The sequence below is a fragment of the Culex quinquefasciatus genome, chromosome 3, assembly GCF_015732765.1.
Source record: "Culex quinquefasciatus strain JHB chromosome 3, VPISU_Cqui_1.0_pri_paternal, whole genome shotgun sequence".
In the NCBI taxonomy this organism is placed as follows: domain Eukaryota; kingdom Metazoa; phylum Arthropoda; class Insecta; order Diptera; family Culicidae; genus Culex; species Culex quinquefasciatus.
The window spans coordinates 179,928,845-179,942,595 of NC_051863.1; the positions used below are offsets into that span (position 1 = coordinate 179,928,845).

The following is a 13,751-nucleotide window of genomic DNA, read 5'->3' on the forward strand; positions in this document are numbered from 1 at the left end:
CACTTTTAATTACTCAATTTATGAACCGCTCCAAACAAGGAGGGAAGGGCCCTACCACCGCCGGTTCCAAAACGGCCCGCGATGCGTGATTTATTAAGTATGTGGTGGCGCGGGTTCCTTCGGACACTCTAAATGGCCAGACGTCCGTCGTCGTTGCCCATGTCGTTGCCAAAAGAAGGCAATTTCATATCGGCGATTCATTGCATCAGATTGACACATATTTTTGAGATTTTTATTTTATTTTTTCACTCCATAAAGAGTTAAAGTTAAATTACGTTCGACGTTTAATAAATTGATAAAGTTATGTTTATTTAAGGATGCCTTAATTTTGAGAAAATATTAAAAAAGTGATACCGCAGTTATCACCCTCCGCCACAAGCGCAAGTTGGTGCAGATCTACGACATATGATATCCATAAATCTATGCGCAGAGAGGGGCTTACTCAATCAACTATGTCTCTCCAGCCAGTCAGCTTCAAACGGATGGTTGTTTTGATTTCACCTAGTAGTGGTGGTGGTGCTGCGGCTGCACTTGGCAAATAAATGAATGGTTTGCCAAGAAATGATTATTTTTATTGCGCGATTTCCAGCGAATCGCGATCAATATCGTACAACCACACACTACGTTAGACGGCAGAAATTGATACCCTGATGCTCTTTATCGTTGGAAGACACAGAAATGCCATTGAGTTAACGATTCGCGGAGAGTTCAATATAAATAACTGATTTTTAATTTAGAAAAATCACCTAAAGTATGATCTTTAACCCAATTCTTACAATACTGCTTGCGAGAGAGAAAATGATTCGTTCCAGCCTAGCTTATCCTAGCACTAAGTCAAGCCCGAAGCACGACCGCATTCGTCATGATGACCGAAAAAAAAGCAAACCATTATCCAAACATGGTAAACCACGGATGGACGCAATCGGTTCTAAATGGCTGACGCGAGAGCTAATAAATCACCGTGAGAGAACTCGTGGGCGCATTTGGAAAATGCTTTTCGACAGTACCTGTCAATTGAATTAACGCGCACGCCACCGTGGCGTCATTCGCGACGCGACCCCCTAAATGGACAATATATGTACAACGTCGAAAAATCTCCACCCCGAAAAAGGATTTAAACTGTGTACAACATTGTTGTTTCGAGCATGTTCTCCCTTGTTGTTAACCCTTAAGATTTCTTGGTGCGTAACGGAACCGGAAGGAAAGTACATTCTCCATAAAACTTACCGCAACGGATCCCTTCGGTTTGGAGGCGGCCACGTACGCCAAATACTGTATCACCTTCTTTGTGTTCTCGGTCTTACCAGCACCCGACTCACCGGTACACAGGATAGACTGGTCTTCTCGATCTGGAAAGTTAGACGAAAAAAGAGAAAAAATGAATTTAAATCTATAAATTAGCCTCTAGAGATAGATCGCGCAGCTATAAATCATCGTCCAGCCAGAATTACTAGTCAAAATTCGAAAACCCCACGAGAGTTGAGTGACAGATATTTATCCAACACCGGAGATGACCACGACGCAAACTATTTCTTCCCTCGTCTTGGCGAGATTAGCGATGGAATTTCTCGACTGATGTCTTCCTCGCAGAACACAGTTCAGTGTAAAATCTGTGTCTTATTTGCTTTGCAAATTCCTGCTTGAGTGGCTTTCGCGGAATGACAGCTGGCCGAGAAAAGGTGAAGATAACTTCAAGGTGGATAACTGGAGCGTTCCAAGATAATTTGTACGCAATGAAATAGTTCACCGTTTTCAATGTTAGGGCCAAATTTTAGAAAAATGTTCCATTTTCTGTACATTAAAAATATTTCATGAAGTTTTCCAGTGAATTTTCCACACCAGCAAAGGATTTTCTTTCTTTTTCTTGTTAATAACATTAAATTTGAGTTCTGCGATCCCATTTTAGTCAATTTTTTTTTGATAGTTGATTGCATATTAAATAATAAAATGCATTTTTCAGTATATTGTCACCATAATGGGGTTATAATTAAGCTCGACAATCAATAATAAGACAACAAAAAATAAAAAATATAAATAAAAATATCGATCCGAAGTGAAATTTTGTCGAGACCTTCGGGTAATCGAGTCTATGTAACAAGTTACAAAAAAAAAAAGATTTTTTCAGTACGAGTCGTACATTTATCGAATCAGGATCACCGAGTTGGATAAATACGACGACTGTAGAAAAAATCAAGTTTAAAAACGAGTTCTATTCAGCGAGATTCAAGGTTATTTGTAACGTTTTTCCTTCAGTAGATTTACCTGATATCTTAAGCATCCGTAAACTCTGTTCCCAACTTTGAATTAATCAGCTATTGAAAGGTAGTCCACATCTCAGCTTAGGATAGTAACTTCACACAAATAATGCTTAAACAACGAAATAAATGAAAACCCTTTGAATGGAATTGTAAATCAATTTTCCATATCAGACAACGGTGGATTAATCAAAACAACGTTCAACGTTAAAGCATTCATTTCAGTGCTGTAAAGTAGAACTCTCCAGCATTTGTTTTGTAAAGTATTTCTAATCGATTCTTTTATGACTGGTAGAGAAAAGTAGCCCGTTGCGTCGCTCGAGAATGCTTGGAAAAATAAGTAGTTTTACCCCGAAGCAAATTTTATATCATGTTTCAAAAACGCCAAAAAAAGCAAAAAAATAATTATCGCTGAAAATTTAAATTTACATTAACCGCCTACAACCCCACCTCGCCTTGGGACGGGCTTCGATCTAAAAAATCGCCAAAATTAAATTTTTCAAGAACTCTGAAAATTAAACTTTGGCTTTGTTTTTTTACCAAAATTTTCTATAATTTAAGTAAAAAGAAGTTTGCAGTAATTTTTATAGTGTCCCAGACTACCTTTACGCATTTTTTACAATTTAAATGACAATGGAGCCATTCTACAGCAGAAAATGTGAAAAACAAGCAAAAAATTGAAAAAGTGACTGTAAAAACATGAAAAAATGTGATACCCATAATTTAATAATAGAAGGTGGTAATTATCGCTGGTGGTAGAATAGCCCAAAATCTACCAAAAACAAACAAACTAAACAGGAAAAAGCAAATCTGAAAATGAAACAAAAAAGCTTAAAACAAGAGAAGTAAAGTTTTTTGTATTACAAAAGTTGCTTAAAATGACCTCGAAATACGGGAAAAATAAAAACTTTCTAAAAAAAATGGGCAGTAGTGGGTTAAAATAAACTTGTAAAAATATTTAACGCGTAAAACAATCAACAGCAAATGGTCATCATCCCGGTACGAGAATCTCAGCACGCCGCTAGTGGAAACCCAATCCCTATCGGTCAGTATTCCCAGTGAGCATATTTACTCTTTTAAGGGATCTGACTTTGCCGAGCCAGACAGGAATCGAACCCATCCCCTTCCGCTTACAAAGCGAAACCCGTAACCTCACGGCCACGGAAGCTCGGCTAACTTCTGGTGAGCATTCCAAAAATTTGGAATGACGATTTGGACTGTATGTTTTGAATTTATGTTCCACAAACGTTTCTTAGATCAACCAAAATATTGAAAAATGGTATTTTTTTTCTACTTAATTTATTTTTATTAGGCCCTTTTAGGTGCTGTGACCAGGTTGGGACCAAGGATCAGTAAAACAATACATAATAACAAAAAAAAAAAAAAAAACAAAAACAACTCCTTAAATTCCATACTTGGAGATCATGTAACTGACGAGGGTTACTTGGTCCAAGCGGGTCTTGCAGGTCTTGAACCTGCCGATGTACTCGGAGAATTGAAAAATTGTAGTGGTCTAATCTAATAACTGCAAATTAAACTTGAATCAAACAAAACCACACAAAAAAAAGTTTACGTTAATCTTTCACAAGATCAAAAACAAAGTCGGTCCACTTTGAACTGCCTCATTGGCATATTATGACAAGTCAAATCAACACCAGCGAGGTTCTAGCTCTAAGGAGAGGGGGTCAAAGTAGGCATCACACCTTGCGCCGCAGGCGTCGATTAGTCTGCTCTAATCACAGCTTACAAATCTGTTGAACGATGCGGGCACATGTCGCGCCTTACATTACACACATACACGCAGTTCTGTCAAAGAGAGAGTAAAAAAACCACGCAAACTAGAGGCAAAAACAGGCTTGTCAAACAGACACGAAGTCTAACGACTTTGTCGAATGCAAAAAAAGAATAAATAAACAAACAGTGTGTCACATCTCACATTGTTATCCGAGCATTCGTTGGTGAAGGTTGTCTGAATCAACATGACTCGTCGCGTCCCGGCGCAAAACGCCGGCAATATTGCCCTACCTGTGGCTCAAGCAGGCAAAAAAGTGGGAATTTCCAAAAGGAAGGTTGAGGCCTCAACTGATGGCCAAAAACCGGGAATTTCCAAAAGGAAGGTGCTTTTGGAAGTGACATCGAACAGCAAAAAGACGAAAAAGAGCGACGGTACTGTACCGATGGATGAGGAGGAGGAGAACTCTTCGTCGCACGAGGAGCAGCTATTGAAGAACAACAAGTTTGCTGGACTGCCTGACGAGGACCAGGTAGCGGAAGCAAAGGAGAATGAAGTGAAACAGCGAAAGGAGAAACTGCCTCCTTTTTATGTGCGGCAATCAGCAGCAACGATCGACTTTCGAGCGGGGCTGGTTGAACTCATCAAGTCTGGGAAAGTCCAAGGCAACATTCGTCTGTGTCAGGACGGATTTAAGGTGCTGGTGCAATCCAGGCAGCACTATCAACTGGTCAAGGATTACTTGACCGAAAACGAGGCGGAGTACTTTACCCATGATGTCGTCATGGATAAGCCGTACAAAATCGTCGTCAGAGGTCTGTACGACATGCCAGTGGAGGAATTAGCTGCCGAGCTAAAAGTTTTGAAACTGGATGTGTTGGCCGTGCACAAAATGAGCCGACGCAACAAAGACATCAAGTACCGTGACCAGCTCTACCTGCTGCATTTGGCTAAGGGATCGACGACGCTTCCTGAGCTGAAGGCAATCCGAGCGGTTTTCAACATTATCGTGTCGTGGGAGCGATACCGACCAGTGCATCGTGACGTCACACAATGCTTCAACTGCCTGGGCTTCGGGCACGGAGGTAAGAACTGCCACCTGAAGCGTCGTTGCGCCAAATGTGGTACCGATGCGCACATCACATCCCAGTGCATCCAAGATTCGCTGGTGAAGTGCCTCAACTGCAACGGTGAGCACTCGTCAACCGACCGAAAGTGCCCCAAGAGAGCTGAGTTCGTGAAAATTCGGCAGCAAGCATCGACGAAGAATCAGCCTCAGCGTCGTAGAACTCCTCCAGCCCTGGTGGAGCAAAATTTCCACCTCTTCAACCGCGACGCCAGGTCCCGAACTTGGCACCGTTGCCGTTGGATCCCAGGAAGAGAGCTGAGATGAATCATCCACGGCCGGGTTCCAGCCAGGAGCCGAGACCGCCACCACCGGGCTTCAGCCAGGAGCCAAGACCAACCCAAGAACCAGCAGTTGAGGAAAATGGTAATGATCTTTACACCTCAACCGAACTCCTCAATATTTTCAAACAGATGTCCGCTGCACTGCGTGGATGCAAAACCAAGACCCAGCAGATTGAAGTGCTGACCTCGTTCGTCATCCAGTATGGATCGTAGGTCCCTCAAGCTGCTGAATTGGAACGCTTGCTCCATTAGGAGGAAGAATTTAGAGCTGGTGGATTTTCTTCGCGAGAAGGAGATCGACGTAGCTGCCATCACGGAAACTCATCTGAAGCCCGGTGAAAAAGTTTATCTGCAAAACTACAAGATCGCGACGCAGCTCGATAGGACCACCTCTGGAGGAGGAGGTGTGCTTGTCGCTGTTCATCGTGATCTCAAGCCACGCCGGCTGCCACACTTCAAGCTGGACATCATCGAGGCCGTTGGGGTGGAAATTCCCACTTCGGTTGGCCCAGTACTCTTCATTGCTGCATACTGCCCACGTCAGGTGAATTCCAGAGATGGTTCAGCAGCAAAACTGAAGAGCGATATCCAGAAGCTGACACGGCGGAGCGCAAAGTACATCATCGCTGGTGACCTCAACGCGAAGCATGAAGTTTGGGGCAACAGCAGGAGGAATCGGAACGGAGTGATTCTGCACAACGATCTGCAAAACGGATACTACAACGTTGTGAGTCCGGATCGTCCAACGAGGGTGGCTCGGTCTGGGAATCACTCAATCATCGACTTCTTCATTACCAATATGGCTGAGAACGTGGCTCATCCTGAGGTGTTTGAAGAGTTGAGTTCTGATCACTATCCGGTGGTTGTGGAGGTTGGAGCTTCCGTTACTCCGCAGCGGCAACCAACCCGGAAAGATTACCACAACGTTGACTGGCAGCAGTTTCAGCAAGTGGTCGACAGCAACATCGACTATGATCAACACCCGGAAACTTCTGCCGATATTGATCGTTCGCTGGAGGTGATCCAGCAGGCTATCAACCAAGCAGAGGCTGCCAACGTTCGGGAGGTTCCTGTTAATTTTAAGGTAACTGATATTGACGTAGATACTAAACACTTGATTAGACTTAGGAATGTTTATAGGAGACAATATCAACGGACTGGGGACTATGACAAAAGATTTCAGTTAACAATTTGAACAAAATCATACAAGACCGACTTGACAATATCAGAAATCAAGAATTTTCAAAACATGTAAGCCAGCTTGGGAATTATTCAAAACCATTTTGGAAACTTTCAAAAGTTCTTAAAAACAAACCAAAGCCTATTCCTCCTCTTATTGTTGAGGATTCTCCTTTGATTACATCCGAGGAAAAGGCAAATGCACTTGGGCTTCATTTTGTTAGTTCACATAATCTTGGCGCTTCCATGACCAGCCGTAAAGAAACATCAGTTGCCAATAGTATTTCAACAATCAATGACTCTACCTTTGAATTTCCTGCAGATTCCCATGTTTCTGGTGAGGAAGTCAAAGTTGCAGTTAAACAAATGAAAAATATGAAAGCTCCAGGCTTTGATAACATTTTAATCTAGTGTTGAAAAAACAGAGTGATCAGTTCTTTCAACATCTAGCCAATATTTTCAATAAATGTTTGCAACTTGGTTACTTCCCCACCAATTGGAAGCTGGGCAAAGTCATACCAATTTTGAAGCCTCAAAAGATCCAACATCGCCAACAAGTTATCGTCCCATTAGTCTTTTGAGTAGTCTGTCCAAACTCTTTGAGAAGGTCATCTATTCAAGGCTTTTGGATTTTACCAACGATAATAATATAATTTTGAATGAGCAGTTTGGCTTCCGAAAGGGACATAATACTGCTCATCAGCTTACGAGAGTAACTAAAATCATCAAGCAGAACAAGCTTGAGTCTAAATCAACTGCTATGGCTTTGTTGGATGTTGAGAAGGCTTTTGACAATGTTTGGCATGATGGTTTGATACATAAACTGTATTTATACGGTTTTCCAATGTATCTTATCAAAATTATCCAGCACTATCTTTCGGAGAGATCGTTCAAGGTTTTTCTGAATGGGATTGCTTCTGGATTATTCAACATTGATGCTGGGGTTCCCCAAGGAAGTATTCTTGGCCCACTTCTGTACAATATTTTTACATCTGATTTGCCTACTCTTCCTGGTAATGGTGTGTTGTCACTTTTGCTGATGACACTGCCGTTATTTATAAGGGTAAAATAACCAGATATTTAGTTGGCCGTCTTCAGAAGGGTCTTGACGTTCTTTCCGAATACTTTGGCGACTGGAAAATTCGCATAAATGCAGCCAAAACTCAAACCATCATTTTTCCACTTTCCAAATCGGCCAGATTTGTCCCAAAGGATGATGTTTTGATTAAAATGAATGATGTTTCGATACCCTGGTCAAAGGAAGTTGTCTATTTAGGTCTCATACTTGACTCGAAACTATTGTTTCGGCAGCATGTAGATAAAATATTGAACAAGTGCAGCATTCTCATCAGGTGTTTGTATCCTTTAATTAACAGAAAATCAAAGCTATCTTTGAAAAATAAGCTAGCAGTTTACAAACAAATAATTTACCCCGTTATTGAGTATGCAGTACCTGTTTGGGAGTGTTGCGCTAGAACTCATAAATTGAAGCTCCAGCGTGTCCAAAACAAGGTACTCAAAATGGTTTTGAATGTTCCTGGCTGGACAAGATCAAGTGAGGTTCATGAATTAGCAGAAGTAAAAATGTTGGATCAGAAGATTCAAGAAAAATGTTTGAAATTCAGGGAAAAATGTGCTATATCTGAATACCCCTTGATTCAAGGATTGGTTTAGTTTATGGTAAGATTAAGTTAGTTTTAGGTTAGGTTATGTTTTCTTAATTTTTTTTTCTCATTGTACCTAGTGTTACAAAAATGATAAATCATATACTTTTAAAGTTAAGAAAATGAACAGTGTTTAAATCACGAAAAGCAAACTAAAGCTGAAGAGCCACAGCTGACCACTTATTATGTAAACCAAATGTAATTATTATAAGAAAGATTCAATAAAGTATATTTAATTCAAAAAAAAAAATTCATAATTCATGTGTCACATCTCACTAGAGAGCAGCAGCCAGCATATACCCTTACGGGTCGTCTATGGTCCACGGAACGAAACACCTTTAGTCAAACGCGACAACAAACACGAACCGAGATGCTAATATTTGCCCAGCTAAATTAATCGCTCAATTCCCATGACAGCGCCGTGGCAAAAAGAAGTATCGGTTTTGTGCCTTCTATGGACATATCTCGATGCTTTAAATAAGGTCAGTTTCTTGTCGACGATTTGAATACGTCGTCGACGAGAATATGCCACACGCGCGAAGTTTTATTCAAATGACATAATGACCATATTTGGGAAGCGTTTCGACGGCGCCGATGACCTCCTTCTGGCGCTCTCGAGTCCTCGCAGGAAATCAGGCTCAAGAGAAAAATCGTGAGTCTCTAATAAATCTGGCCGCCGCCGCCGCCACCGTCGAATCGAACATATGGTCATTTCTGGGGGTAAGCAAAGTTGGGGGGCCCCAGCGCTAATTGACTGGTTTTTATTTAATTTAGAATCCAAACATTGGTGGGGACTTGCTAGCTGGGCGTATCACCGGTAGCCAAGCGCCTAATTATGGACAGGAGTCCCGATTTGGACGTTAATGACACGCGCGAAAAGCCTTGGATGTTTTCAAAATTAAGAGATAGCTTTTTGGTCTTTTAGCATAGCCATAGTTTGCGGGGATTTTGATCGTTTGACAAGTTTAAATTAGCAACAATTTTGTCGATCTGCCTATGAGCTGCACGGTGGGGCTCAACACATCTTTATTTTGATGGTTTATTTTGATCACAGTTACTTTTGCTCGCACACCGAAGATCTTTTTGACATTTTGGGTAAAAACAAACAACTTTGCCATGGTTACGGCTGTGTGATGAAAAATTACTGTGATGAAAATAATTGCGCAAGACTCTAGAGAAGTGCAAAATGCGCAATACAGTCATCCCACATATTCGGAACACTTTTGTGATAGTTTGTCAATAGCATGCCAAATGCATCTTTCTGTCGATCCTACTATTTTTAGGACCTTTATTCGGACATTCTCTTCTCTTCTAACTAGTTGAACTTCACTTCGTGCGTACACAAATTGTCCAGTGCGCGAAATAAAAATTACCACGACGACGCCGCCGCCGATTCTGTCCGTGAAGGCCGCCACCGAGAAGGTTGTAGATTATGGTGTTTTGGTGACCCCACCGCGGTCGGCGACAGAGCGACAACATCGGTAATTATTTCCATACATGGATTCCGCGGCCTTTCGATATGGAAAAAAAACTCCGCGGCTGTTCCGCAAATAATCGGCAGTGACAACTGTGATGTCACTGGGTCTGGGAATGCAGTGCGGGGGTATCAGGGGTTAATTAAATCGTTCCACATGTAATTGCACGGATTTTCATTTGAATCAAGTTCTGATTCGCGGACAGCTTTCTATGATTTTTTCCATTTTTTTTGGAAGGCAATTTAAATAGAAATCAGCATCTACTTTCCAATATTGTATTTGAGATTTTGTTCATTACCATTGGTTCAACAACAATGAAATCATTACAAGTTGTTTTCCATAACCATCTTTGAATTCTATCACTCTCATTTTTCCATTTTGCGTGATCTAAACACTCTCAGCTGGGTGCATAACAGGGAAAACCTCATTTTCCCCTTCTCTCCACGTGTGTAAACGAAGTCGCGAATTCTTCGTTGATGAATCATCGCTCCGGGGCATTCAGTAGCAGCCCCTCAATGGTCAGAACTTTTTGCACTCCAACCGACAAACAGCCGGTCAGTGGCAAAGGGCAACCACTACACACACCCAAGCAAGGGGGTTCTCCGGCTAGACACGATAATAATAATGCAGCAGCTTTCCAGGGCACGTTATCAACCGAATGTGCAGTGTGTAATTTGCATTCATTACATTACACGTGCAACACATGTGACACAAATCGATTCCGGCGATATGCTGTTTTTTGCTGTATAATCACTCGAAATTTGCACCATCAGAAATCTACCGGGAAATCGACGACCAACAAAAAAACTGACCTGATTGCGAAAATGTCAACGACCAAAATTGACAGCTGCACACGGGAAATGATTGGCGCAATTGAAGAATTCAACAAGCAAAAAAAAACAACAGCACTTTCACTTTAAAGTCCAGCAGCACCAAGCTCAGAGACCGTCGAGTCGACGACTGTATTTTAAAAACTAAAACTAATTGGATAAACAATATTTGAATAACTTGGAATACATGATATCCATACAATATTTGAAATACTTTAAGCACTTTAAATCCTTGAAAACTTTAAAAAACTTGATACACTCGTATACCTGAAATACCTTAAATATAAAAATTACTCGTAATATTTAAAATCAACTTAACATACTTCAAACTGTTGAAATGCTTAAAATGATTGAAATGAATAAAAATCAAGGAATGATTCATTAGTTGAAAAGCGAAATGTGATTAATCTGTTAATTAATTGTTGGTTTTAAAGTAAAAACGGTAAATTATGCAAATTATTAATCTTAATCGCTCCCAAAAGCCCATTGATTAAAAACTTTAATTTATCCATCGCTGATGTAACATTCCTAGTGTGGATAGTGGTGCTGCTTGAAACATAACTTAGCCATCGATAGCGGAACAGGACGGTTGGTGGTGGTGTTGTTGCAAGAGATTTCTCTACAATTAATTGAGTGAATTCTTCGGTGAGCTCTCAAATGAATTTTTTGACTAAGAGTATCTTTTTCAAGAAGTAGTATGTATTAATTCAAAAAACATACGCCGTTTTGAAAAAGTTGCTAGGAAACTGGGAGGGTGGAGGGTAAAGATCCGTTTAAAATATCTGGAGGGTGGGAAGTTGGAGGGTAACTAAACCGCGCTGGTTCATCAAGGTTTTTCTTGCTGCCCGGCGAAGTAATCAATTGCAAAACTATCATAACTATACACTCTGCAACTGGCTGCCGCTGGCTTGTGGTTGGTTTATCACAGTTTCGGATTGTTTTTAATGATCAAACTCAATTAGTGATTGGTCAATTTTGTCCCACAGTGTATATGGATGTGTTGTCTTGAACACTTGTAGAAGGTAGCTTAACATCCGAAGGGGAGCAATTCTCTACCAAAAACGGAAATGGATTTTGTTTGTATTTTTTTATTTGGCTCAAACTTTGTGGAGACCTTCCCTATGACCAAAGAAGCTATTTTGTATCATTGGTTCACCCATACAAGTCTCCATACAATTTTGGCTGCTGTCCATAAAAAAAAACCGGCTCGTAAATATTCAAACAGCTGTAACTTTTGAGTGAATTTTCTGATCAATTTAGTGTCTTCGGCAAAGTTGTAGGTATTGTTGAGGACGGAAAACGTACGTATTTTTTGATTTTCGAGATTTTATGATATTTTTTAGGGGACAAAAACCCGCAACTTTTGAGCTATAGAGAAATATGGTCAAAAAATCTGCCGCCGAGTTATGATTTTTTGAAAAAAAAAAAGTGATTTTGCGAAAAAATCGAAATTCCATGCAAAAACAAATTTGACGCATTTTTTAAATGTAAAATTGAATTTCCAAACGAAAAGTACTTTACAGATTTTTTGATAAAGGGCTCTGTTTTCAAGAAATAGCCACCGAATGCTTGATTTTAGGGAAATATTTGCAGTTTTTTGATTTTTAAAAATAGTGACCATGAGTGACCATCTCTAAAAATATTTTTTTTTAAGTTCAGAAAATTTTCTATGAAATTGTTCAAGAGACATTGAAGATTGGACCTCTGATTGCCGAGATTTAGCGGCTTAAAGAAAAAGACACATGAAAATTTAAGTTATAAATAGCACCTTCCAAATTTACACAATTATTTACTTTTTGTAGAAGTTTTTATTGTAGTCGTTGATTAATGCAAATATGAACCACAGTGCCCATACAGGCGTGACATCGCTTACGCAATCTTTACCTCATTCAACTCCCAACGAACGGTGTTCGTTCGCAAGTTACCCGACACCGGCAATCCGGTTTTCGAGAGTGAATCTTTAGTATACTTTATGTCCTCTCATTTGCAAGATTGGCACCAAACAAGGCCGGTTACCGGTCGAGAGTGTGTGTTCTTGAATATTTACTGAAGGAATGAAATGAAAAATAGCCCAGAACTCGATCCATTTTGATGAATCATCTTTGTGGTTAACTTCGAACAGTGGGCCTGGCCATTGCAAAGAGCGAAGTTGGAGATTACCAAGAAAGCCTTACAGAAATTCTTTAAAAAAATAACTGGTAGCCCAATTCTTGCCATGCATCGATCAGACCATACATATGTTTTTATTATTGGGTCCGTTCTGCCGGACGTTTATTAGTTTTAAGGTAAAACAGCTGCTGGGTGCTAACGATGCGTCCCATCCTGAATTCGAAAGAGTATCAGCTGATAGGCGCCACCACTAATTGCTTCCTTCGTGGCAGTCAACCAGTCTTTGTTTGATCGAAAAAAACCGGTTAAAATTCTACCCAAACCATTTCAACCTCCTACACTCTTTACCGTTACAGAACGTTCTGTCAACTCAATCAACGATCTCTCTCAGAACAAGTTCTGAACAACTGTCTGAAGCTTTTTCAATCTACGGAGGAGTTACTTAATCGAGTGATCACTGACGGATCTGTTCCCAAACTATAGCGCTCGTTAGCGACAACTTCCCACCTGCCCATCCCATAGTTGGTAACAGCTCCGCGGTACAGTTCAAAGAATGGCTCAATCAATCCGCGGAAAAGTTCCTGATCTCTCTCTCTCTGTCTTACCTTGCAGCATCGATCTGTACGCGGTGTCTGTGATTGCGAAGACGTGTGGCGGCACCTCGTGCCGCTTGATGCCTTTGTACTTCTCCATGATCTTCTCGGTGTAGATGGGCAGCTTTTTGTACGGGTTGACCACCACGCAGAACAGGCCGGAGTAGGTCTGGAAGAGAAAAAGAAGTGATTGGTTAGTGTTTGTAGATATGGAATAATTTTTAAATGCTATTAAAAGTCCAAATAATTCGCTAACCAACGATGACAAAACATCGGGTCATTTGTTAAATCGCACGTCCCCGTTGACCACCCCCGCAACGTCATTTGTCTGCCAACTTCCATAATTTGGGATACCGAAAACCAGCACGACGACGAAAACAGCAACATTTGTACACATGTTTTGACGGCTCCCCACGTTCTGCATTCCCCAAAAAACGCTAAATTATAATGTACGACCTCTAGGGTATGGGCGTCAACCGTTGGCGCATTAGACACCCCGCGGAT

At 40.8% G+C, this 13,751-nt stretch overlaps 1 protein-coding gene across 2 annotated transcripts in view; it reads right to left on the minus strand.

The window, feature by feature from the left end:
• The window catches only part of LOC6049354 (myosin heavy chain, non-muscle), a 110,860-nt gene that overhangs the window by 34,609 nt on the left and 62,500 nt on the right, over positions 1-13,751 (minus strand). For both annotated transcript variants that reach the window (XM_038262735.1, XM_038262734.1), the window contains exons 5-6: positions 13,260-13,416; positions 1,228-1,349 (exon numbers count right to left, since the gene is read on the minus strand). In XM_038262735.1, the coding sequence (XP_038118663.1) occupies positions 1,228-1,349; positions 13,260-13,416 (279 nt within the window). The remainder of the gene's footprint in view (positions 1-1,227; positions 1,350-13,259; positions 13,417-13,751) is intronic.